At 46.3% G+C, this 27,953-nt stretch overlaps 1 protein-coding gene across 2 annotated transcripts in view; it reads left to right on the forward strand.

The window, feature by feature from the left end:
* Positions 1–27,953, forward strand: part of LOC121001747 (prostatic acid phosphatase-like) — a 211,476-nt gene that overhangs the window by 133,445 nt on the left and 50,078 nt on the right. For both annotated transcript variants that reach the window (XM_040432942.1, XM_040432943.1), the window contains exons 6-7: positions 2,900–2,998; positions 21,084–21,216. In XM_040432942.1, coding sequence (XP_040288876.1) covers positions 2,900–2,998; positions 21,084–21,216 — 232 coding nt within the window. The remainder of the gene's footprint in view (positions 1–2,899; positions 2,999–21,083; positions 21,217–27,953) is intronic.

Here is a 27,953-nt window from a genome sequence, read left to right on the forward strand (position 1 = left end):
AAAGAAAGGGCATCTTTTAATCTCTCAGATAGCCCCTGACAGAACTGACTGCAGAGTGCAGGGTCATTCCATTTCGAGTCAGTCACCCACCTTCTAAATTCATCACAATAGGACTCAGCGGTATGTTCTCCCTGACACAAACTGCGCAACCCAGATTCAGCCATTGAGACCTCGTCTGGGTCATCATAAATCAGACCCAGGGCTCCATAAAATTCATCCACCGACCTCCGTGTATGAACGAATGTCCCTTCCATTTTCTGGTGTTAGTTGTAAAACTGTTCATAGATGTCCAGGTAAATTGCAGTATTCACAGTTGATTTGAAGAAAATTAGGCGCACTATTTGTGTTCCTGACACTGCACACCAGATACCTAAGAAAGATTTACTATTAAAGGGCTTCTGTCCTTTAATAGTGGAATGTGAACCGGTCGGCAGAGAAAAAGCCCAAGACTGAGCGTCGCCCTTTAGCAGAGAGATAATCATCCCTACCTTTTAGTTTTCATCTCCAGATTAAATTTGCCGCAGACGAAAATAAAAATTGCAGGATTCCCTGAACCGAACAAAGTTATCACTTCCCCCGGAAAACCTATCAGGGAGAGCGACCTTAGGTTCAAGGCTGGACTGACTCCCACCAGAGGAGCCATGCAGGAGAAAATTCTGACACAGTGCAACTGAATTAGGGAGGTCAGCTACCCCCCAATTTAATTCCTGCATGCGATCAGCCAAAGTATCCATTTTGTACGGAACATGGGAGACAAAATGGCAGGTTATAATGTCACAATAGGTAGGGAAGGGAACAGCAAACTGAAAGACAAACTCAACAACGGACTAGGCCCCACAAGCTAGGGAAAAAACAAGGACACCTCCTAGCAATCCCTGACACACTTTCCCTAGGCTGCTAAGCCCATGTGCATACCTCAATGGTAGATATACACATGTCCCCGTGCCTAAGACTATAACACACTAAACAGACCCTCAGCAATAGGGAAAAAGGGTAAGAGACACCCAGCGCCTCATACCACCGAAGGCTCTAGCGTCCCCTCAAGAGGCCTAGACAAAACAGAAACCAAAAGGGAAAAGACTTATCTGATACGAGAAGGAGCAGACGACCCACCAAACATCCAAAGCTCACACAAGGTAGAACTATAACCTGCAAATGCTATAGGGAAAAATAGCTTCACTAATCACCAAAAGAACACCACCTGGAAGAAGGTGGAACTGTGCTAAAGCCCACAACAAACAAACTATCAGATCGAGTCATGTGCAGCAATTCTGAAAGATCTCCTCCAACCACCCACAGGGCAGGGCTTGACACTATCCTTTCCCTGCACTTATAAATAGTTTTTTCTGTTTGTTTTTTTCACAATGAGGTTTTTCCTATTGCTGTCCCTAGTGCCTTCTCACGTCTGTCCCTGCACTCAGAACGCTGGAAAATGTCTGAGTCCAAGATGGCCGCTGTATTATGGGGCTGTGACATTACAGGGCTGTCTGGCTGCTTATTGGCTGCATGCATGGCATTATAGGTCATCCTGCCTTCCCAGAGTTCCTTGCCCCATGTCCTCACACGTGTAGTCACCATTTTAGCCGCCATTTTAGGAAAAATTCCAATTCATTACCATGAAGCGTGAGGAAATTTGCATTCTTTGCAAATCTAATTTTTCCAGAAATTAGGATCGAATTCCACTTCGTCAGCTTTGATTCGCTCATCTCTATTCTCAATGTTCACAAGCTGTCATCCTGATGTTTGTGGCTGGCTTCCACAGAATGATGCAGGCAGTTATATGATGTCATCATGTCACCTGCACCTGCTTTTCCTTACCCTGTTCTCTGCATCAACTCCTCTGACTAACACAACAAGGGGTTGTGTGAGGCTGTGATGACTGCAGAGGAAACAGACTTGGGGCTCATGCACATGGCAATTGCCCGACCGTGGCCATATTGCGGTCCGCATACAGCGGGTCTGCAATGCACGGGCACCGACCGTGTGCACCCCGCATCACGGATGCGGACCCATTCACTTGAAGTGGTCTCCCACAGGTGAGCATTGCGTACACTACTCATACAAATAGTAACTTCTAGGCCTGAGTGCCTGGTCTGAGTAGAAAGATGATACCTGGTATTCCATAAGCTAAAATTATCCTGCAACTTACAAGGTGAATATCAGTGCAGGTAGCTGAAGCTTCCCTTACTCCAGCTGGACAACTGATTCTCCTGATTTAAATGGAATTTTGAGAGCCATGTCAAAATAATCAACCTAGACAGTGCAGGGTAATAGTGGTGGCCCCAGGTACACACCCTGTAATCAGGTCCTGTTGTCCACCATACCTAAGTTTATATTCCTTTACTATTAAAATTATGTTTTTAATTCTTCAGTGATGACAATAGGACATATGTATGATGCCCAATCATCTTCAAAAGCTTGCTCGGCTGACAGCCCCTACATGTGTTATCGATAAGGAAAAAAGTGAAGTTGCTGTCAGACACTTATGGAACTGGCTTATATCCCTGAAGAACAAAGGGATTAGGCAATATGTCCACTCCTGCTTTCCCTCAACATCACCCACCAGAGGAGAGTTGGGATACCTCAATACACATTAGATTGTCAGCTGGCCCTGCCAAAATGGTTGAGTTTGGCAGAAAGAAATCTAATGTATCTAGGTGTCTAGGTGATAATGGTTTCGTTCAGGCATGCTCAACCTGCGGTCCTCCAGCTGTTGCAAATCTACAACTCCCAGCATGCCCGAACAGCCTACAGCTCTCAGCCTACAGCAGGGCATTGTGGCGTTGTAGTTTTACAACAGCTGGAGGGCCGCAGATTGAGCATGCCTATTTTAGTTTAATGCCTAATACATATTGGACAATTTTGTTAGGATGTCATACTTAATTTTCTTTTCTTATAGGACTTTATAAATAGTTTACAAAATGACACTGGCTACTCATCCCAGGAGCTGAATGACATTTATACTTTGTGGTTAATACATGATGCTTTGCTCTGTGAGGTAAATAGAATTGCATTTTACATCAAGGGTATTTTACTTTAGCTTTACATCCTGTTCTATTGCCATATTTTGTATGCTTTTAAACTTTCAAACTTTATCTATAAAACATTATTTATTTATTTATTTAATTATTTATGTATTTATCAAAAGTACAGGGTGGCTGACTATAAAGTAACCCCCCTCTAGCAATAGTATGACAAGATGAACAAGCTAGTGGATTGTTTTTTTTAATTACCCACAAGTTACAAAAGATGCTGAAAGTGGTCCCTGTTTACGTCTCTGCATCTTTGGGCAGGTTGGATTATGTTGGCTGATATTGCTTTCCGCTCTTCAACAGTGATGATGCTGATATTGTTTGTGATGTTTTCCCTGAGTTTATCCAGGGGTTATGGATTGTTAGGCGACACTTTCTGTTTTAAATTTCCCCACAGATAAAAATTGCATGTGGACAAGTCTGGGAAAAGAGGTGTCCATAACCCCTTGCTCACACTTCGCTCCTCCGTAAACAGTTCATGACCCTGTGCCAGTGACTTCCATGAGGTGTGGCATGTTGCCCCATCTTGTTGGAAAAAGCAGGAAATGTTTTCTTCTGGTGTTAGTTGTAAAACTGTTCATAGATGTCCAGGTAAATTGCAGTATTCACAGTTGATTTGAAGAAAATTAGGCGCACTATTTGTGTTCCTGACACTGCACACCAGATACCTAAGAAAGATTTACTATTAAAGGGCTTCTGTCCCTCCACTAAACTCATTATTTTTTTTTTGTCTCCTTAAAATCCTTATGCTGCGATTTCTCAATATATAGGGCTATTACTCAGTTTGGTTCAGTAGTTATATAAAAAAACAGACTTTTATAATATGCAAATTACCTCTCTAGCAGCAGGTAGGGTGGCTACCTGCTGCTAGTAGCCGCATCCTCCATTCATAATGACGCCCCCTCCTCATGTTGATTGACAGGGCCAGCGGACGCGCTCGTTCTCTGACTGGCCCTGTCTGCATTTTAAATCTCGCGCCGGTCTTCAGTTGGCGAAGGCGCACTGAGTGGAGGACGCTCGCTCGGCCGCTCCATCCTCAGTGCGCCTGCGCCGGGTGTACATGTGACGTCATCGGCGCAGGCGCACTGAGGATGGAGCGGCCTGCTCCAACTGAAGACCGGCGCGAGATTTAAAACGCAGACAGGGCCAGTCAGAGAATGAGCGCGTCCGCTGGCCCTGTTTAGTGGAGTGACAGAAGCCCTTTAAGATATTGGAGGCAGGCTACTTTTTTGTGGGCTACCTTATATATATTTGTCAAAGAGTTGGTAACTGCAACTAGTCCTCATCACCTTGGGGGTCCAACGAACCATGTAAAGAGATTTTATATTACATGATATTAGTAGTGTTGATCGAGCACCAAAGTGCTTGTGTGCTCTGGCCGAGCACATTGGTATGCTCGTGTGTTCTACCGAGGACAATTGAAGTCAATGGGAGAACCCCAGGCACCCCCTGCTCAGAAGAGAAGAGGGTGTCTGGTTCACAAAAAAAGGTTAGAAATTCATGGAAACCCCATCAAAATGGTTTGGAAAGAGGTGGATGCGTCTTGGACTCCTATTATCTATGACATACAATAAACAACCACACAAAGGCTATATGCCAAAAGTTAGGTTTGGCAAGCCATCAATCTATCCATGGGACAGATGACATGCTTAGTCAGCATACCTTATAATGGCAACCATGTGCACTATGAGACATTCCAAACCTTCTCTCATCTGACTGAGAGCGGGTAAGCCTCAAATTTACTTCAGATCTGTTGGATGGCTTGGGTGGACCTGCGCATCTAGATCAATATTATTAGGGAGACAAAGTTTTCTGATTGTCCTAACATAATATTCAATAACCTTTCTATACAGTTTTGTCATGTAAAAACTCATTAGCATAAACATGGGTATATGGAAAAGACATGCAAATGAGCAGAATTTGCCTTGTTTTTTGTGTCATGAACAGCGCCATCTATTGGTTTCATAGACTTATCACAAGAGTAATAGTCTTTTTTCAGCTAAAAAACAAGGCAGATTCTGCTCATTTGCATGTTTTTCCCATATGCTCATGTTTATGCAAATTAGTTTTTACATGACAAAACTGTATAGAAAGGTTATTGAATATTATGTTAGGACAATCAGAAAAATGTTTGTCTCCCTAATGAAATTGATCTAGGTGTGCAGTTCCACCTAAGCCATCCAACAGATGTAAAATAACTTTGGGGTTTACTGGTTCTCAGTCAGATGAGAGCTGCTTTGGAATGTCTCATAGTGCACAAGGCTGCCATTGTAAGGTATGCTGACTAAGCCTGTCATCTGTCTCATGGATAGATTGATAGCTTGCATATACCTGGCTTTTGGCATATAACCTTTGTGTGGTTGTATGTTGTATATAATAGGAGTCCAAGACGCATCCAGCCATCCTCTTAATGCTGTTTCCAAACCATTTTAAATGGGGTTTCCATTAATTTCTAATCTTTTTTGTGAACCAGACACCTTTTCTTCTTCAGAGCAGGGGGGGGTCATTGACTTTCATTGAATTAAATTGTACTTGAGCACCCGCAGTATTCGGCCGAGCACTTGGATGTACCGAGCATAGTGATGCTTGAGCCGAACAGATAGATAGATAGATAGATAGATAGATAGATAGATTAAGAAGGTACCAGGAATTATCGTGGATGGAAGGTATGTGTCACCAAGGTTCCTGGCCTGGGTGAAGTAAGAACCGGTATTTTATGTGTCAGCAGCAGCTATTGCTAATTGACACCGTGATATTTAGCATGGCTGTCATAGCTGACCTGGGACGGCTCTTACTGTGAGTAGTCAAGGTGCTGGGTGGGTGACTACTCCCCATGTTCCAGGCCAGGTTTTGCCAGGCATAAAAACCAGCCAGCACTGCCAGGTGTGGTGGATTTACCTCCCTCTGACAGTGGAGCTCAGAAGTCTGTGAGCTGTGAACTGAGTGCTGTGTTGAGATTTGAGGTTTGAGCCGAGCTGGAGGACTCAGGCCCCTCTAAAAGCGAACAGGCCGCCAATGGACTTGATGAGGCTGAGCTGGTAATAGGGTGTGAATTAACACCCAGGAAAAATGTGACTTTTATTGTTTATGGTCTTTCTTTGTGTGTGAACAAACACCACCTGCGTTTTTTGATACACCTCATCTGCATTTTGTTATACACCAATGTGTGAAAAAACACTGCTGTTTGATTCAAGAACTGTTTACTTTGCCTCTATACTGCATCCGCTAGTCCTAACTACCAGAGTGAATCCCCACAATAGACAGACATAGACATATAGATATGAGACAAAGAGATATGAGATTGCGCTCCAGTCCTCAGTCAGTAAAACAAAGTGGATCTTTATTACACCCAATGCAAATTCAACTTTTCAGCTCATCTCAATGAAGCCTTTGCCAAGCAGTGACCACAGTGCTCTGAACATACATATATAGGGCTGTGAATCAAACGTTACATAATTGGTATCAATTCATAAATAAACATGATTTAACAAGGTATAAAAAGTTATTTTTTGTTAAAAAACATGTCATATCCAAGTGTAAAAAATCCAGTGACCAGGTAATGTGTATTATATAGAAATACATATATATCAAGTGATATCAAATATAATAAAACCCATGATAGTGTCTCATCAACAATAATTCATTAATAAAGTGCACTTGTGCTAGTTAAAAATACATATAGATCAATTTATGAGGCATACACCCACCATGATTCCGACCATGTGTGCTTAAACAAGCGTCCCATGATATACAATGCGCCTGCACTAGCATAGGCTTACATCAAACCAGCGCGAGAACACGGCATCATCAACGTCTCTGCCCATACTACAGATGGCTCGCTGAATATGATTAGTAAAGTGCACATGATCACTCGGACCGCAATATACAGGGTGGGCCATTTATATGGATACACCTTAATAAAATGGGAATGGTTGGTGATATTAACTTCCTGTTTGTGGCACATTAGTATATGTGAGGGGGGAAACTTTTCAAGATGGGTGGTGACCATGGCGGCCATTTTGAAGTCAGCCATTTTGAATCCAACTTTTGTTTTTTCAATAGAAGGAGGGTCATGTGACACATCAAACCTATTGGGATTTTCACACGAAAAACAATGGTGTGCTTGGTTTTAACGTAAATTTATTCTTTCATGAGTTATTTACAAGTTTCTCTTTGTTTACAGCCATTGACATGTCGCCGAGATTAACACGTGAGGAGCGGATAGAAATTGTGTTGATGTCTGGTGAACGCAGTAACCGGGTCATTGCAGCAGATTTCAATGCAAGACACCCTACGAGACCACCCATCTCCCATGCTACAGTTAGCAAACTGCTTGCTAAGTTTCGTGAAACTGGTTCAGTGTTGGATTTGCCAAAATGTGGACGCATGAAATATGTCTCTAATGAAGAAACATCAGTGGCTGTCCTAGCTTCATTCAGCAAGAGCCCACAGCGTATCACTCGCCACATGTCATTGGAGAGTGGCATTAGTCGAACATCCCTTCGGCGGATATTAGCTACTCACAAATGGCACCCTTACAAACTCCAGCTACTGCAGCATCTCAACTGGGATGACCCAGATCGGCACACTGAATTTGCAGAATGGGCAAAACAAAAATTGGAACAGGACCCTCAGTTTACGCAGAAGATTTTGTTCAGTGATGAGGCAAACTTTTATGTGAATGGTGAAGTTAACAAACAAAACCACCGCTATTGGTCTGACACTAACCCACATTGGATAGATCCCTCCAAGACTGTTGGAATAAAAAAAATTGTTGGTATGGTGTGGTATATGGGGTACAAAGATAGTGGGGCCATTCTTCATCAATGGAAACCTCAAGGCCACTGGATATGCGAAATTGCTACATGATGATGTGTTTCCCTCTTTATGCACTGAAGTTGGCACGTTCCCTGAGTTTTTCCAGCAAGATGGTGCACCACCACATTATGGGTGTCAGGTCCGAGCATTCCTAGATGAACAGTTTCCTGGAAAGTGGATTGGTCATCGTGGGCCAGTTGAATGGCCACTAAGGTCTCCCGATCTGACCCCCTTAGACTTTTATCTTTGGGGTCATCTGAAGGCAATTGTCTATGCTGTGAAGATACGAAATGTGCAGCACCTGAAACTACGGATACTGGAAGCCTGTGCTAGCATTTCTCCTGCGGTGTTGCTATCAGTGTGTGAAGAGTGGGAGAGGAGGATTGCATTGACAATCCAACACAATGGGCAGCACATTGAACACATTTTATAAGTGGTCAGAAACTTGTAAATAACTCATGAAAGAATAAAGTTACGTTAAAACCAAGCACACCATTGTTTTTCTTGTGAAATTCCCAATAAGTTTGATGTGTCACATGACCCTCTTGCTATTGAACAAACAAAAGTTGGATTCAAAATGACCGACTTCAAAATGGCCGCCATGGTCACCACCCATCTTGAAAAGTTTCCCCCCTCGCATATACTAATGTGCCACAAACAGGAAGTTAATATCACCAACCATTCCCATTTTATTAAGGTGTATCCATATAAATGGCCCACCCTGTAGAACGGGCATAATGAACAATTATAATTTATGAACTCTACTTACCACCCCATCATCCCCACCATATGTAGCCATGCAGCCTCATCTAAACCTCTCGTCTTAAACTTCAAGGGGATGTCCAGGATTAGTGTAAAGGATCTGAATTTTATTTTTATTTTTTTCAGAAACAGCTCCACATCTTCAAATCTTCAAAGTGAATAGGGCTGAACTACTGCTGAACTACTGTCTATGGACAGATGTGTCGCTGTTTCAGAAATCCTTTTTAAATACTATTTTATTTACTAGTGATGAGCGAGCATGCTCGGCCGAATACCTGTTCGGCTCGAGCATCACTATGCTCGGCATATGGTGGTACTCGGCCGAGTCTCCTTCCCGCACGTTTCATGGCTGCTAAGCAGCCAATAAATGTGCAGGTAAGTACTGCCATCACTGTAATGCCAGTAGCCATGTTGGCTGCTGGTATTACAGTGATTGGCTGGCCGGAATGCGTCATCGGATGCTATATAGCACCGATGACGCGGGTTTGGCTCATTGCGAGTTAGGGAGAGCTGCGCTTTGGAAGGGACAGATAGTGTAGGGAGCTTGTGATTGCAATATATTCCAGTGAATAAGGTTTCAAAGACCCAAAAGTACTTTTAAAGACTATTGTGTGTGGTGGCAACAATTTAATTGTGCAAAGTAGTACTCAAATATTTTTTTTATACTTTGCAAAATAGCGATTCTTTTGCTATATAGAAGGTGTCTGCAGTGACTTGTGACATCTGTGCAGCAATACCTTCTGTGTGTCAGAGATAGGAAGAATATTAGTGGAAACAATAATTTTTTCCCATAATCCACATTTTTGCTGTCAACGGTGTAATCCGTGAATTGTGTGATCAGCGCTTCAATACCTTGTGTGGTTGTCAGGCCCAGATATAGGGAAAAAATGATAATACAGAAAACACAATTTTTTTTCCCATAATCTATCCACATTTTTGCTGTCAACGGTGTAATCCGTGAATTGTGTGATCTGCGCTTCAACACCTTGTGTGGTTGTCAGGCCCAGATATAGGGGAAAATATAAATATAAACTACATCAGAAAACAGTGTCTGTACCGCAGATTCCAAAAATCTGGGTCTAAAATAGTGTCCATATTCTGTAGTGGTCTGTGACATATACAGTACGCCATCCGAAAATTGTTTCTTTATGGCAAATTTAACTAATCTGGGCCAAATATAGTGTCCATATTCTGTGGGTTTCTGTGACATATACTGTCCTGCATCCGAAAACAGTTTGTATTGCAAATTCCAATAATCTGGACCTAATCTACGGTCCATAGTTTGTGGGTTTCTGTGACATATACAGTATGCCATCCGAAAACTGTTTCTTTAGGGCAAATTCCAATAATCTGGGCCTAATATAGTGTCCATATTTTGTGGATTTCTGTGACACATACTGTCCTGCATCAGAAAACGGTGTCTTTAGCGGACTGTAAAACAATCTGCGCCACATCTAGTGACAAACCATTAATATGAAGAAGGCGAGCACTAAGGGACGGGGAAGTGGGCGTGATGGTGATGGTGCACGCAGAGGCCGTGGCCCTGGGCGCAATGAAACTGTGGCTGCTGCAAGTGCACTAGAAAAAATAAAAACATCCACCGTACCCAGCTTCATGTCCATCTTAGCTGGGCGGCGCAGGATTGCGGGCCCTACGTCCATCAGGGTCTACGCCAGCAGCTATGTTACTGGCTCCAACCCCCACTTCTCCTCCTCTGCCGCCTCCTCCTCCACTTCCACCTCCAGCAGCAGTCAGCCATCAGTCGCTAGCTGAAAGCAGTGTAGCACTGCTGTGGGTAAGCGTCAACAGGCCGTGCTGAAGTTAATCTGTTTAAAGGACAAACAGCACACTGCCGCAGAGCTGTGGCAGGGTATAAGGGACCAGACCGAGCTGTGGCTCTCGCCACTCAACCTACAACCAGGCATGATTGTGTCTGACAATGACCGTAACTTGGTGGCGGTTTTGGAGCTCGGCAACCTGACACACATCCCATGCCTAGCCCACGTCTTAAACTTAGTGGTTCAGCGGTTTATCAAAACCTACCCCAATTTGCCAGAGCTACCAGTGAAGGTGTGCCGTGGGTGTGACCATTTCTGCAAGTCATCCACAGCTTCAGCCGGTCTGTCAACGCTGCAGCAGCGCTTGTGACCTCCAGCTCACCAAACTGTTGTGCGACGTGAGCATGCGCTGGAACGCTACGTTCCACATGTTGGCCAGGCTTTGTGAGCAGCAGAGGGCAGTTATGAAATACCAGCTGCAACATGGTCGTCGCCTTTCGAGTCAACTGCCACTATTCACAAGCGAGGAGTTGGCATTGATGGCAGGCCTCTGTGAGGTTTTAAAAAACTTTGATGAATCCACACAGATGGTTAGTGGCGATAACGCTATTATCAGCGTAACCATCCCACTGCTGTGTCTACTCATCGCTGCTCACAATTAAGGACGCCGCTCTGAATATAGCAGACGAGGAAATGGGGGAGGACATTACACAGGGTGATAGCCAGCCCACCCTCAGTTCATCTTCTCAGCACGAATTGGACAATGAAGAAGAGGAGGAGCTGCTACAGAGGGTAGTTGTCACTGCCAGTTCTGTGAGAAGGTCTGACAGACGTTTGTCTCTACCTCTTGCATGACGTTCTTTGTTTTGGTTTCACTTTGTCATCTCCTTTCCTTCTGCCAGGTGTCACTTATTTAGACTAATCGTCTTCCTTTATATTCCCTCCCATACTGCCTCACTTTGCGGTTTATACTACTTCCTGGATGAAGTGTTCATAGCTGGAGGCTGCTGCTGCTGTTTGCTCAGATAAGTCTTTTCCTTTATTGTGTTTCCTTGCTGGCTTGATTCTAGGTGACCCTGAGTCAGTCCGTATTAAGTGCAGGGAGCCGGTGGTCGTGTTCCCTCACTATTATAGGGTTTTCAGGTGTCACACAGTCTTAGGTATGTGGGCACGCAATCGTCTACCATTGAGACCCTTGAATGTGCATAGCAGTCAGGCAGAGCTCTTAGGGTTTTCAAGTGCTCACTCATATGATCCTTAGTTTGGGATCAAGCCAGTCAGTCGTTTATTTATAAGTTCCAGCTATCTGCAACTTCATCCGTGACAGTAGTACCCATGGAACTTTAATTCCATTTGTTCAGCTTGGAAGGGCAGAGGAGGAGGAGGAGGATGAGGAGATGGAGAGTCATCCTGATGAACATCTTGCCTGTTGGTACTCTGGCACACATGGCTGACTTCATGTTAGGCTGCCTTTCCCGCAACGCTCGCATTATATGCATTTTAGATAACACGGATTACTGGGTGTTCACCCTTTTCAACCCCCGCTACAAAGAGAACTTCTCATCTCTCATTCCTGTGGTGGAGAGGATGAGTAAAAGGTACAATACCAGAAGGTACTTGTTGAGAGATTGCTCCAAAGTTTTCCATCTGACAACGCTGGCGGCAGTTCGTACTTCCTTAGGCAACCTGTCCTAAATGATCCCTCAGTGCCTTACAACTACTACTACTGGGTGTCCAAGCTAGACACGTGGCACTTGCGCTCTACGTCTTGGAGGTGCTGGCCTGCCCTGCCGCCAACGTTTTGTCTGAGCGTGTAATTAGTGCTGCTGGTGGCATTATAACAGATAAGCGTATCTGCTTGTCCACTGGCAATGATGACAGGTTGACTCAGATAAAAATGAACAAGGCCTGGATTGCCCCTGACTTCTCAACTCCACCAGAGGAGAGCTTAGCTGATGATGAACATAAAGGCAATTTCAATCTATCATTTAGAATTTACTCAATTCACTGTAGTGTATTCCCATGCACCTTTTCCACCTTAAAAAAAAGTATATGGTTGAATCTTGTTTTCTCCTCCTCCTCCAGATTGTATATATTCCCTCCACTCAATTTTTTTTTTAATAGGGTCATCTCACCAGCAGGCACTCGCATATAATGTTTTAGAGCGTCAGCTAACCAGCAGGCACTCGCATATAATGTTTTAGAGCATCAGCTCACCAGCAGGCACTCGCATATAATGTTTTAGAGCGTCAGCTTAGCAGCAGGCTCTCGCCCCTAATGTTTTAGAGGGTCAGATCAGCAGCAGGCCCTCGCAAATAATGTTTTAGAGGGTCAGTTCAGCAGCAGGCCCTCGTATATAATGTTTTACAGGATCAGCTCACCAGCAGGCCCTCGCCCATAATGTTTTACAGGGTTAGCTCAGTAGCAGTCCCTCGCCCCTAATGTTTTAGAGAGTCAGCTCAGCAGCAGGCACTCGCATATAATGTTTTAGAGCATCAGCTCACCAGCAGGCACTCGCATATAATGTTTTAGAGCATCAGCTTAACAGCAGGCACTCGCATATAATGTTTTCGAGCGTCAGCCCACCAGCAGGCTGTCGCCCTTAATGTTTTAGAGGGTCAGCTCAACTGCAGGCCCTCGCATATAATGTTTTACAGGGCCAGCTCAACTGCAGGCCCTCGCATATAATGTTTTACAGGGCCAGCTCAACTGCAGGCCCTCGCATTTAATGTTTTACAGGGTCAGCTCACCAGCAGGCCCGCACCTAAAATCGAACAATGATTCCCCTTTACCGGTGGTCACCATGTTAGGCACATAAAAGAACATTGAAAGTTGATAGGGAAGATATCAAAATGGATCGTGGACGTCACGGACACGTGCGATCAGGCAGAAGTTATCTAGAGTCAACAGAGCGTCAGCAGGGCCTCTCTTGTATAACATTTTCTCATCCTAAATACCGCAGTGACATTCCCTGTAATTGTGTATTACTCATTCCAATAACAGGAAGTTAAGAGTCCTGTATTGTTATTTATCATCAGTACCTCCCCGAGTCGGGAGTGGGAAATTGCTGCGCGCCTGCTGCCTTCCTTGGAATTTTGTGATTTAATAACTTGACCCACCCTCTCTGGGTGGTTCATAATTATGAAAAATTTCAGCCATTGACCTCCCTTGGATGTGGTATCCCTTTCTCAAGCTCCCTCTCCGGCATCGAACCCTGAATCCCCGTTACCCGTGATTAGAGTTGAGCGAACCCGAACTGTAAAGTTCGGGTTCGTACCGAACTTTAGGGTTTTCGGCACCCGGACCCGAACATTTACGTAAAAGTTTGGGTTCGGTGTTCGGCGATTTTTATGGCGCTTTTTGAAAGGCTGCAAAGCAGCCAATCAACAAGCGTCATACTACTTGCCCCTACTATTGGCATGGCTGTGATTAGCCAACTGCAGCATGTGACCCAGCCTCTATTTAAGCTGGAGTCACGTAGCGCCGCCCGTCACTCTGCTCGGATTAGTGTAGGGAGAGGCTGCAGCTGCTGTGAGGGAGAGACCAGGGATATATCTTATGAAGATTCAGAACTACTTCTTTACTCAGCGATCTACAGCAAATGTGTTTTGTGGGTGCAGTGCACAATTTTTTTAAGCCTGCCCTGAGCCAACTACTACTGAAAACAAACTTTTTTTCCTTCAGTTAGTCAATATCAATACATAATCGGCAGCGATTTTGTGCAACGATAGTGCACCAGCACAGGCTATCTGCATGTCTGCAAGTCCAGAAATACAGCTTTTTGCTTACTGGGGTGAAAAAAATGCTGTTTCATATAGTGCATATCTGGGTTTAGACATGCATAAGTGAGTGTCACATTTAGGCCAGAAATACGGCTTTGTGCTTACTGGCGTGAAAAAACCCTCTGATATACTGCACATCTGGGATTAGACGTGCATAAGTGAGTCACATTTAGGCCAGAAATACAGCTTTTTGCTTACTGGGGTGAAAAAAATACATCTGTTTCATATAGTGCACATCTGGGATTAGACGTGCATAAGTGAGTGTCACATTTAGGCCAGAAATACAGCTTTTTGCTTACTGGGGTGAAAAAAATACATCTGTTTCATATAGTGCACATCTGGGATTAGACGTGCATAAGTGAGTGTCACATTTAGGCCAGAAATACGGCTTTGTGCTTACTGGGGTGAAAAAACCCTCTAATATACTGCACATCTGGGATTAGACGTGCATAAGTGACTGTCACATTTAGGCCAGAAATACGGCTTTGTGCTTACTGGGGTAAAAAACCCCTCTAATATACTGCACATCTGGGATAAGAAGTGCATAAGTTACTGTCACATTTAGGGCAGAAATACAGCTTTTTGCTTACTGGGGTGAAAAAAAATACATCTTTTTCATATAGTGCACATCTGGGATTAGACATTCATAAGGGAGTGTCACATTTAGGCCAGAAATACAGCTTTTTGGTTACTGGGGTGAAAAAAATACATCTGTTTCATATAGTGCACATCTGGGATTAGACGTGCATAAGTGAGTGTCACATTCAGGCCAGAAATACAGCTTTTTTCTTACTGGGGTGAAAAAAATACATCTGTTTCATATAGTGCACATCTGGGATTAGACGTGCATAAGTGAGTGTCACATTCAGGCCAGAAATACAGCTTTTTTCTTACTGGGGTGAAAAAAATACATCTGTTTCATATAGTGCACATCTGGGATTAGACGTGCATAAGTGAGTGTCACATTTAGGCCACAAATACGGCTTTGTGCTTACTGGGGTGAAAAATCCCTCTGATATACTGCACATCTGGGATTAGACGTGCATAAATTACTGTGAAATTTAGGCCACAAATACCGCTGTCATATAGAGTTAAAAAAATAATAATTGAGTGCAATACCCTACATCAGGGTTTTTATTGGCGGTTAATTATTTTTAACAGACTTAACCACTTTTTACTTTGCTTTGTGAACGCTAACTATGAGGAAAACAACTAATAAGGGATGCCGTCATGGTCGTGGTGGTGTTGGTGGAGCCTCTGGTGCAGGGAGAGGACGTGGCCGTTCTCCCACAGCTACACGTCCCACTGAACCTACTACCTCAGGTCCCAGTAGCCGCCAGAATCTACAACGATATTTGGTCAGGCCTAATGCCATTCTAAGGATGGTAAGGCCTGAGCAAGTACAGGCGCTAGTCAATTGGGTGGCCGACAGTGGATCCAGCACGTTCACATTATCTCCCACCCAATCTTTTGCAGAAAGCGCACAGGTGGCGCCTGAAACCCATGCCCATCAGTCTGTCACATCACCCACGTGCATATCGGGGAACCTGTCTGAGCCTCAAGTCATGCAGCAGTCTCTTATGCTGTTTGAAGACTCTGCTGGCAGGGTTTCCCAAGGGCATCCACCTAGCCCTTCCTCAGGGGTGGAAGAAATAGAATGCACTGACGCACAACCACTTATGTTTCCTGATGAGGACATGGGAATACCACCTCAGCACGTCTCTGATGATGATGACGAAACACAGGTGCCAACTGCTGCGTCTTTCTGCAGTGTGCAGACCGAAAAGGAGGTCAGGGAGGAAGACTGGGTGGAAGACGATGCAGGGGATGATGAGGTCCTAGACCCCACATGGAATGAAGGTGCCACTGACTTTCAGAGTTCGGAGGAAGAGGCAGTGGTGAGACCGAGCCAACAGCGAAGCAAAAGCGGGAGGAGGGTGCAAAAGCAGAGCAGCCGTCGCCAAAACAGTTCGCCTGCTACTGGCCACCGTCACCAGGGACCGAGCACACCAAAGGCAGTTTCAATGAGTTCCCTGGCATGGCACTTCACACAATGTGCTGACGACAAGACCAAAGTGAGGCATTAACGTTCTGAACCTTAGCACAACCTGCATGACCAGGCATCTACATGCGAGACACGGGCTGCAGTGGAGTAGGCACCTTCATAACCAAGAAAGGGCTCAGGCCCCTCCTGCTCCCTCTTCTGCTGCTGCCTTGGCCTCTTCCTCCGCCTCTGGAGGAACGTTGGCACCTGCTTCCCGGCAAACAGAGGATGTGCCACCAACAACACCACCTCCGTCACCAAGCATCTCCACCATGTCACATGGAAGCGTTCAGCTCTCCATCTCACAAACCATTGATAGAAAGCGTAAATTCCCAGCTAGCCACCCTTGATCCCTGGCCCTAAATGCCAGCATTTCTAAACTACTGGCCTTTGAAATGCTGTCATTCAGGCTGGTAGAGATGGACAGCTTCAGACAGCTCATGTCGCTTGCTGTCCCACAGTACGTCGTTCCCAGCCGCCACTACTTCTCCAGGAGAGCCGTGCCCTCCCTGCACAACTAAGTATCGGATAAAATCAAGTGTGCACTGCGCAACGCCATCTGTGGCAAGGTCCACCTAACCACAGATACGTGGACCAGTAAGCACGGCCAGGGATGCTATATCTCCCTAACTGCACACTGGGTAAATGTAGTGGCGGCTGGGCCCCAGGCGGAGAGCTGTTTGGCGCACGTCCTTCCGCCACCAAGGATCACAGGGCATCATTCTTTGCCTCCTCTTCCTACTCGGCTTCCTCCACCTCTTCTACCACCTCCTCATCCGGTCATCGACAGACCTTCACCACCAACTTCAGCACAGCCAGGGGTAAACGTCAGCAGGCCGTTCTGAAACTGATGTGTTTGGGGGACAGGCCCCACACCGTGCAGGAGTTGTGGTGGGGTATAGAACAACAGACCGACGAGTGGTTGCTGTCAGTGAGCCTCAAGCCCGGCCTGGTGGTGTGCGATAATGGGCGAAATCTCGTTGCAGCTCTGGGACTAGCCAGTTTGACGCACATCCCTTGCCTGACGCATGTGCTGAATTTGGTGGTGCAGAAATTCATTCACAACTACCCCGACATGTCAGAGCTGCTGCGTAAAGTGCGGGCCGTCTGTGCGCGCTTCCGGCGTTCTCATCCTGCTGCTGCTCGGCTGTCTGCTTTACAGCGGCCTTCCCACTCACCGCCTCATATGCGACGTGCCCACCAGGTGGAACTCCACCTTGCACATGCTGGAGAGACTGTGTGAGCAGCAGCAGGCCATAGTGGAGTTTCAGCTGCAGCACACACAGGTGAGTCGCACTGCGGAACAGCACCACTTCACCACCAATGACTGGGCCTCCATGTGAGACCTGTGTGCCCTGTTGCGCTGTTTCGAGTACTCCACCAACATGGCCAGTGGCGATGATGCCGTTATCAGCGTTACAATACTACTTCTATGTCTCCTTGAGAAAACACTTAGGGCGATGATGGAAGAGGATGTGGCCCAGGACGAGGAGGAGGAAGAGGGGTCATCTCTAACACTTTCAGGCCAGTCTTTTAGAAGTGGCTCAAAGAGGATTTTTGCAACAGCAGAGGCCGGGTACAAATTTGGCCAGCCAGGGCCCACTACTGGAGGACGAGGAGGAGGAGGATGGGGATGAAGCATGTTCACAGCGGGGTGGCATCCAACGCAGCTAGGGCCCATCACTGGTGCGTGGCTGGGGGGATACAGAGGATGCAGACGATACGCCTCCCACAGAGGACAGCTTGTCCTTACCTCTGGTCAGCCTGGCACACATGAGCGACTACATGCTGCAGTGCCTGCGCAACGACAGCAGAATTGCCCACATTTTAACGTGTGCTAACTACTGGGTGGCCACCCTGCTGGATCCCCGTTACAAAGACAATGTGCCGTCCTTAATTCCCTCACTGGAGTGTGATCTGAAGATGCGCGACTACAGGCGCACACTGTTAGATGCGCTTCTGAGAGCATTCCCGACTGACGCCGGGGGACAAGTGAAAGCACAAGGTGAAGGCAAGGGAGGAGGAAGAGGTCGCCAATGCAGCTATGTCAGCGCCAGCACCTCATAAGGCAGGGTTAGCATGGCCGACATGTGGAAAAGCTTTGTCACCTCGCCGCAACAACCGGCCCCAACTGCTGATATGGAGCATGTTAGCGGGAGGCAGCATTTGTACAACATGGTGGAACAGTACCTGTGCACACTCCCACACGTACTGACCGATGGTTCTGCCCCATTCAACTTCTGGGTCTCCAAATTGTCCACATGGCCAGAGCTTGCCCTGTATGCCTTGGAGGTACTGGCCTGCCCTGCAGCCAGTGTACTCTCTGAACGTGTATTTAGCACGGCAGGAGGCGTCATTACAGACAGACGCAGCCGCCTGTCCACAGCCAACGTGGACAAGCTCACGTTCATTAAAATGAACCAGGCTTGGATCCCTCAGGACCTGTCTGTACCTTGTGCAAAATAGACAGTTCTAACAGCCTCAACCATCCATCCTTGTACTCAAGTGCACTTATTCCTTTTTTTTTATTTTTTATATGTCCCAATATTTTGGGGAATACCGCTATGTAAAAATTCAAAATAACACACATCTGTGTTGGCTACCTATTCCTCCTTCGCCGCCGCTTCCACCTAGACCGCCACGTGAGCCTACACGGCAACATCCACCCATTCACCGCCTCCTGAACCTCTTCCTCTTACATCATTCCTAATTTTTATTTTTTTAAGGTATTTTATGTTTTTTTTAATTCATTTCCTTATCCACATTTGTTTGCAGAGCATTTGCCATGCTCTTAAGGACATTTTGGTGCCTTTTGCAGCCCTCTAGCTCTTTCCATGACATTTTTACAGCCATTTTAGTGCTCATAAGTTCAGGTCCCCATTGACTTCAATGGGGTTCGGGGTCAAGTTCGGATCCCGAACCCGAATTTTTTTTTTCAAGTCCGGCCGAACCTGCCGAACCCGGACATCCATGTGTCTGCTCAACTCTACCCGTGATCACCATGGTAGGTGCAGAAAAGAACATCGAAAGCTGATAGGGCAGAATATACTGTAAAATAGATTATTTTTTTGGGGGGGGTTCTGTGCGTATTTTTGTCAGTCTGTAAAAGTGGTGTACAAATCGGACAACATGGTTCCCAGCAGCGACCTGGGAGTCCAAGATGCATCCAGACATCATCCCCATGGTGTTCCCAATCCATTTAGGTGGTGTTTCTGTCTTCAGAGCAGGGGGTGCCTGGTTGTCTCCCTTGACTTCCATTACACTGCGTGCAGAATTATTAGGCAAATGAGTATTTTGACCACATCATCCTCTTTATGCATGTTGTTTTACTCCAAGCTGTATAGGCTCGAAAGCCTACTACCAATTAAGCATATTAGGTGATGTGCATCTCTGTAATGAGAAGGGGTGTGGTCTAATGACATCAACACCCTATATTAGGTGTGCATAATTATTAGGCAACTTCCTTTCCTTTGGCAAAATGGGTCAAAAGAAGGACTTGGCAGGCTCAGAAAAGTCAAAAATAGTGAGATATCTTGCAGAGGGATGCAGCACTCTTAAAATTGCAAAGCTTCTGAAGCGTGATCATCGAACAATCAAGCGTTTCATTCAAAATAGTCAACAGGGTCGCAAGAAGCGTGTGGAAAAACCAAGGCGCAAAATAACTGCCCATGAACTGAGAAAAGTCAAGCGTGCAGCTGCCAAGATGCCACTTGCCACCAGTTTGGCCATATTTCAGAGCTGCAACATCACTGGAGTGCCCAAAAGCACAAGGTGTGCAATACTCAGAGACATGGCCAAGGTAAGAAAGGCTGAAAGACGACCACCACTGAACAAGACACACAAGCTGAAACGTCAAGACTGGGCCAAGAAATATCTCAAGACTGATTTTTCTAAGGTTTTATGGACTGATGAAATGAGAGTGAGTCTTGATGGGCCAGATGGATGGGCCCGTGGCTGGATTGGTAAAGGGCAGAGAGCTCCAGTCCGACTCAGACGCCAGCAAGGTGGAGGTGGAGTACTGGTTTGGGCTGGTATCATCAAAGATGAGCTTGTGGGGCCTTTTCAGGTTGAGGATGGAGTCAAGCTCAACTCCCAGTCCTACTGCCAGTTTCTGGAAGACACCTTCTTCAAGCAGTGGTACAGGAAGAAGTCTGCATCCTTCAAGAAAAACATGACTTTCATGCAGGACAATGCTCCATCACACGCGTCCAAGTACTCCACAGCGTGGCTGGCAAGAAAGGGTATAAAAGAAGAAAATCTAATGACATGGCCTCCTTGTTCACCTGATCTGAACCCCATTGAGAACCTGTGGTCCATCATCAAATGTGAGATTTACAAGGAGGGAAAACAGTACACCTCTCTGAACAGTGTCTGGGAGGCTGTGGTTGCTGCTGCACGCAATGTTGATGGTGAACAGATCAAAATACTGACAGAATCCATGGATGGCAGGCTTTTGAGTGTCCTTGCAAAGAAAGGTGGCTATATTGGTCACTGATTTGTTTTTGTTTTGTTTTTGAATGTCAGAAATGTATATTTGTGAATGTTGAGATGTTATATTGGTTTCACTGGTAAAAATAAATAATAATTCTGCACTCCCTGTATACTCGGCCGAGCACACGAATATAGAAATGTGTTTGGGCCGAACACCCGAATGCTTTGTTGCTCGTTCATCACTATTATTTACTTATTATGTAAACAGTAGCAGTGTTATCTGGGCATTGTCACTATTACACTATTACTACATGCAGACATTTTACGGTAGTACTAATTGGAAACAGTATGGCCCTTTCACAAAAATGAAGAGGACATATTGGTGCAAATTGAATCTAAAATAAATTACACTTAAATTGATGTCCATTTATTATAGCAAATTCACAATTATACTCTGCCAGACTGGGCAACCAAAGATGTTATGGACCAACTGTCTCTTCTATCTGATATTGGAATGTCAACTAAGTATGGAGTATACAAACATCATGAGAAATCAAGGCTACAAGGAGGTAAATCTGATATTCTATTATGGTTTACTTTTAGGATTTGTCCTGGTTTATAACACCTATGCAACTCAAAACATGATTTGCCCTAGGTTTGTTTATTTGTTGTATGTTGTTTGCCCTATGGAAAATGGGGGAAAGGGGATGTGCACTTGTGGTATGGACTATTCAGAGTTTTACTTCTAAAGAGCATCGGACTCCTCTAGACCTCTCTACAATCATGTCCAAGCAATACTGAAAGATGTCAAATACATTCATGGTCATTGACACAATAGGGTATTTCATACACCAGTGTCAATTAGAAAATAAAAAACACTGGAGTAACATGCACCAAATTTATGAAGAGGCCTTTTATTAAGTTTGATGCATCTTCAGGTAATCCATGTGCCAAAAATGCAAATCTGTGTCAACTATGAACTAGCGTAGATTTGAACTCTAATTTATTCAAGTTTCTGGTGTCAATTATAAGAAATCTACAGTAAGGCTGGGTTCACACTTGAGCGTTTTACAGCGCATTCAAACACGCTGTAAAACGCTCAACACATGAAAACCAATGCTTCCCTATGGCCCTGGTTCTCACTTGAGCGTTTTACAGCGCGTTTGAACGCGCTGAAAAACGCCCTACGCTCAAACAAGTTCTTGAGCTTCTTTGGGGCGTTTTGACGCGCGTTTGTGGCCATAGGACACTGCAGTCAATCACACAAACGCGCGTCAAACGCGCGTTTACTATTGCAAAAAAACGCGCATAAAAACGCGCGACAAAAACGCGCGTTAAACGCGCATATCAAATACGCTCAGGTCTGAACCCAGCCTAAGTCACATCACCATGCTTGCTCAAAACATGTGTGCCTTTTTGAAGCATAAAGGCCTTGATGGATTGTCAAAGTTCATATATGCATCTGGCAATACCAGCAGGGGCATAGCTCCAGGATGTGCATGGGCAGCTAGCAGACATATAGTGCTAGTTGTAACTTACAACTAGGCTTGAGGGAGCCATGGAGAACTTGAAAATGGCTCCAAGGAACAACTAAAAATAAAACAATAAAATACATTTCATCACAGCACTACAGTATGTCATATTGCACAGTTTTGTTTTGTTTTTTATCAAAAACACACTATGGTTAGCTGTAGATGACTCACCTCATTGAGTCATGGATAGTTGGAATAAAGAATTACAGCAGCCATTAGGCAAACGTGAGGCTGGGTTTACACACTTAGGTTTTTTTATGCAGTATTTGAAGCCAAAGCCAGAGGATCATTCAAAAGGAGGATTAAGACTCAGCCTTCTTTTTTATATATCACCTGTTTATTATCCCTCCTGGCTTTGGCATCAAAAACTGCATAAAAATACCTGAATATGTAAACCCAGCATTACAAATGCTATCATAAAATTTGTATTATACCAAGATTACAACTTTATTTGGATGTAAACATCATGCACTAAAAATGTGTGTTCTTATATGCCACATTTTTGGCTAATGCAGTCTTGCCAGTGTATAAATAAAAAACATTCACAATCTATTTAGGTTTGATACCAACTACAATTAAATAGATAAATATAGGTAGATTGATAAATTGATAAAAAGGCTTATGCACGCAACTATGGTCCCAGCCACTAGAGAGTCCAGTGCTTTTTCCTAAGTGTTTAAGCCCAGCCACCACAGCTGCATTACATGGTGGTCATAATCATAACCTCTGGATATAAGCAGTGTATAATGTATTAGAAAAATGAATCAAGCCAGAAAAGGAGGCAATATGGACATTCACAATATATTAGTAAGTGCCTTGTCATTTGCTAAAGTGAGACAACCCCTTTATAGACTTTCCACACCTTCAGGGGCAATTTTTGATTTGGTTAATCTCTGGCCTAGCTGTGAGCTTCTTTTTTTCACTTTATCTCATAATTTTTATCTCTGAATTAGAAACAGCTCATAAATAGAGTTGAGCGAACACCTGGATGTTCGGGTTCGAGAAGTTCGGCCGAACTTCCCGTAAATGTTCGGGTTCGGGATCCGAACCCGAACCGAACTTCGTCCCGAACCCGAACCCCATTGAAGTCAATGGGGACCTGAACTTTTGGGCACTAAAAAGGCTGTAAAACAGCCCAGGAAAGAGCTAGAGGGCTGCAAAAGGCAGCAACATGTAGGTAAATCCCCTGCAAACAAATGTGGATAGGGAAATGAATTTAAATTTAAATTTAAAAAATAAAAATGAACCAATATCAATTGGACAGAGGTCCCATAGCAGAGAATCTGGCTTCACGTCAGCAGAGAATCAGTCTCTTCATGCCATAGCAAAGAATCTGGCTTCATGTCAGCAGAGAATCAGTCTCTTCATGCCATAGCAGAGAATCTGGCTTCATGTCAGCGCAGAATCAGTCTTCATGTCATAGCAGAGAATCAGGCTTCACGTCACCCACCACTGGAACAGGCCACTGTCACACATTTAGGCCCCGCACCCAGACAGAGGAGAGCGGTCCCGTAACAGAGAATCTGGCCTTATGTCAGCGCAGAATCTGTCTTCATGTCATAGCAGAGAATCAGGCTTCACGTCAGCCACCACTGGAACAGGCCACTGTCACACATTTAGGCCCAGGCACCCAGGCAGAGAAGAGCGGTCCCGTAACAGAGAATCTGGCCTTATGTCAGCGCAGAATCTGTCTTCATGTCATAGCAGAGAATCAGGCTTCACGTCACCCACCACTGGAACAGGCCACTGTCACATATTTAGGCCCAGGCACCCAGGCAGAGGAGAGAGGTCCCGTAACAGAGAATCTGGCCTTATGTCAGCGCAGAATCTGTCTTCATGTCATAGCAGAGAATCAGGCTTCACGTCAGCCACCACTGGAACAGGCCACTGTCACACATTTAGGCCCAGGCACCCAGGCAGAGGAGAGCGGTCCCGTAACAGAGAATCTGGCCTTATGTCAGCGCAGAATCTGTCTTCATGTCATAGCAGAGAATCAGGCTTCACGTCACCCACCACTGGAACAGGCCACTGTCACACATTTAGGCCCAGGCACCCAGGCAGAGGAGAGAGGTCCCGTAACAGAGAATCTGGCCTTATGTCAGCGCAGAATCTGTCTTCATGTCATAGCAGAGAATCAGGCTTCACGTCACCCACCACTGGAACAGGCCACTGTCACACATTTAGGCCCAGGCACCCAGGCAGAGGAGAGAGGTCCCGTAACAGAGAATCTGGCCTTATGTCAGCGCAGAATCTGTCTTCATGTCATAGCAGAGAATCAGGCTTCACGTCACCCACCACTGGAACAGGCCACTGTCACACATTTAGGCCCCGGCACCCAGACAGAGGAGAGCGGTCCCGTAACAGAGAATCTGGCCTTATGTCAGCGCAGAATCTGTATTCATGTCATAGCAGAGAATCAGGCTTCACGTCACCCACCACTGGAACAGGCCACTGTCACACATTTAGGCCCAGGCACCCAGGCAGAGGAGAGAGGTCCCGTAACAGAGAATCTGGCCTTATGTCAGCGCAGAATCTGTCTTCATGTCATAGCAGAGAATCAGGCTTCACGTCACCCACCACTGGAACAGGCCACTGTCACACATTTAGGCCCCGGCACCCAGACAGAGGAGAGCGGTCCCGTAACAGAGAATCTGGCCTTATGTCAGCGCAGAATCTGTATTCATGTCATAGCAGAGAATCAGGCTTCACGTCACCCACCACTGGAACAGGCCACTGTCACACATTTAGGCCCAGGCACCCAGGCAGAGGAGAGAGGTCCCGTAACAGAGAATCTGGCCTTATGTCAGCGCAGAATCTGTATTCATGTCATAGCAGAGAATCAGGCTTCACGTCACCCACCACTGGAACAGGCCACTGTCACACATTTAGGCCCCGGCACCCAGACAGAGGAGAGCGGTCCCGTAACAGAGAATCTGGCCTTATGTCAGCGCAGAATCTGTATTCATGTCATAGCAGAGAATCAGGCTTCACGTCACCCACCACTGGAACAGGCCACTGTCACACATTTAGGCCCAGGCACCCAGGCAGAGGAGAGAGGTCCCGTAACAGAGAATCTGGCCTTATGTCAGCGCAGAATCTGTCTTCATGTCATAGCAGAGAATCAGGCTTCACGTCACCCACCACTGGAACAGGCCACTGTCACACATTTAGGCCCAGGCACCCAGGCAGAGGAGAGAGGTCCCGTAACAGAGAATCTGGCCTTATGTCAGCGCAGAATCTGTCTTCATGTCATAGCAGAGAATCAGGCTTCACGTCACCCACCACTGGAACAGGCCACTGTCACACATTTAGGCCCCGGCACCCAGACAGAGGAGAGCGGTCCCGTAACAGAGAATCTGGCCTTATGTCAGCGCAGAATCTGTATTCATGTCATAGCAGAGAATCAGGCTTCACGTCACCCACCACTGGAACAGGCCACTGTCACACATTTAGGCCCAGGCACCCAGGCAGAGGAGAGAGGTCCCGTAACAGAGAATCTGGCCTTATGTCAGCGCAGAATCTGTATTCATGTCATAGCAGAGAATCAGGCTTCACGTCACCCACCACTGGAACAGGCCACTGTCACACATTTAGGCCCCGGCACCCAGACAGAGGAGAGCGGTCCCGTAACAGAGAATCTGGCCTTATGTCAGCGCAGAATCTGTATTCATGTCATAGCAGAGAATCAGGCTTCACGTCACCCACCACTGGAACAGGCCACTGTCACACATTTAGGCCCAGGCACCCAGGCAGAGGAGAGAGGTCCCGTAACAGAGAATCTGGCCTTATGTCAGCGCAGAATCTGTATTCATGTCATAGCAGAGAATCAGGCCTCACGTCACCCACCACTGGAACAGGCCACTGTCACACATTTAGGCCCAGGCACCCAGGCAGAGGAGAGAGGTCCCGTAACCGAGAATCTGGCTTCATGTCAGCGCAGAATCTGTATTCATGTCATATCAGAGAATCAGGCTTCAAGTCACCCACCACTGGAACAGGCCACTGTCACACATTTAGGCCCCGGCACCCAGACAGAGGAGAGCGGTCCTGTAACAGAGAATCTGGCCTTATGTCAGCGCAGAATCTGTCTTCATGTCATAGCAGAGAATCAGGCTTCACGTCACCCACCACTGGAACAGGCCACTGTCACACATTTAGGCCCAGGCACCCAGGCAGAGGAGAGAGGTCCCGTAACAGAGAATCTGGCCTTGTGTCAGCGCAGAATCTGTATTCATGTCATAGCAGAGAATCAGGCTTCACGTCACCCACCACTGGAACAGGCCACTGTCACACATTTAGGCCCCGGCACCCAGACAGAGGAGAGCGGTCCTGTAACAGAGAATCTGGCCTTATGTCAGCGCAGAATCTGTCTTCATGTCATAGCAGAGAATCAGGCTTCACGTCAGCCACCACTGAAACAGGCCACTGTCACACATTTAGGCCCCGGCACCCAGACAGAGGAGAGGTTCATTCAACTTTGGGTTGCCCCGCAATATAATGGTAAAATGAAATTAAAAATAGTATTGAATGAGGATGTGCCCTGGAGTAGAATAATATATTGTTAAGGGGAGGTAGTTAATATCTAATCTGCACAAGGGATGGACAGGTCCTGTGGGATCCATGCCTGGTTCATTTTTATGAACGTCAGCGTGTCCACATTGGCTGTAGACAGGCGGCTGCGTTTGTCTGTAATGACGCCCCCTGCCGTGCTGAATACACGTTCAGACAAAACGCTGGCCGCCGGGCAGGCCAGCACCTCCAAGGCATAAAAGGCTAGCTCTGGCCACGTGGACAATTTGGAGACCCAGAAGTTGAATGGGGCCGAACCATCAGTCAGTCCGTGGAGGGGTGTGCACAGGTACTGTTCCACCATGTTAGTGAAATGTTGCCTCCTGCTACCACGTTCCGTATCAGGTGGTGGTGCACTTAGCTGTGGCGTGTTGACAAAACTTTTCCACATCTCTGCCATGCTAACCCTGCCCTCAGAGGAGCTGGGCGTGACACAGCTGCGTTGGCGACCTCTTGCTCCTCCTCTGCCTTCGCCTTGGGCTTCCACTGGTTCCCCTGTGACATTTGGGAATGCTCTCAGTAGCGCGTCTACCAACGTGCGCTTGTACTCGCGCATCTTCCTATCACGCTCCAGTGTAGGAAGTAAGGTGGGCACATTGTCTTTGTACCGGGGATCCAGCAGGGTGGCAACCCAGTAGTCCGCACACGTTAAAATGTGGGCAACTCTGCTGTCGTTTTGCAGGCACTGCAGCATGTAGTCGCTCATGTGTGCCAGGCTGCCCAGAGGTAAGGACAAGCTGTCCTCTGTGGGAGGCGTATCGTCATCGTCCTGTGTTTCCCCCCAGCCACGCACCAGTGATGGGCCCGAGCTGCTTTGGGTGCCACCCCGCTGTGAACATGCTTCATCCTCATCCTCCTCCACCTCCTCCTCATCCTCGTCCTCCTCGTCCTCCAGTAGTGGGCCCTGTCTGGCCACATTTGTACCTGGCCTCTGGTGTTGCAAAAAACCTCCCTCTGAGTCACTTCGAAGAGACTGGCCTGAAAGTGCTAAAAATGACCCCTCTTCCTCCTCTTCCTCCTAGGCCACCTCCTCTTCCATCATCGCCCTAAGTGTTTTCTCAAGGAGACATAGAAGTGGTATTGTAACGCTGATAACGGCGTCATCGCCACTGGCCATGTTGGTGGAGTACTCGAAACAGCGCAACAGGGCACACAGGTCTCGCATGGAGGCCCAGTCATTGGTGGTGAAGTGGGTCTGAGCCGCA

This window comes from Bufo bufo, chromosome 5 (genome assembly GCF_905171765.1).
Source record: "Bufo bufo chromosome 5, aBufBuf1.1, whole genome shotgun sequence".
NCBI lineage: Eukaryota > Metazoa > Chordata > Amphibia > Anura > Bufonidae > Bufo > Bufo bufo.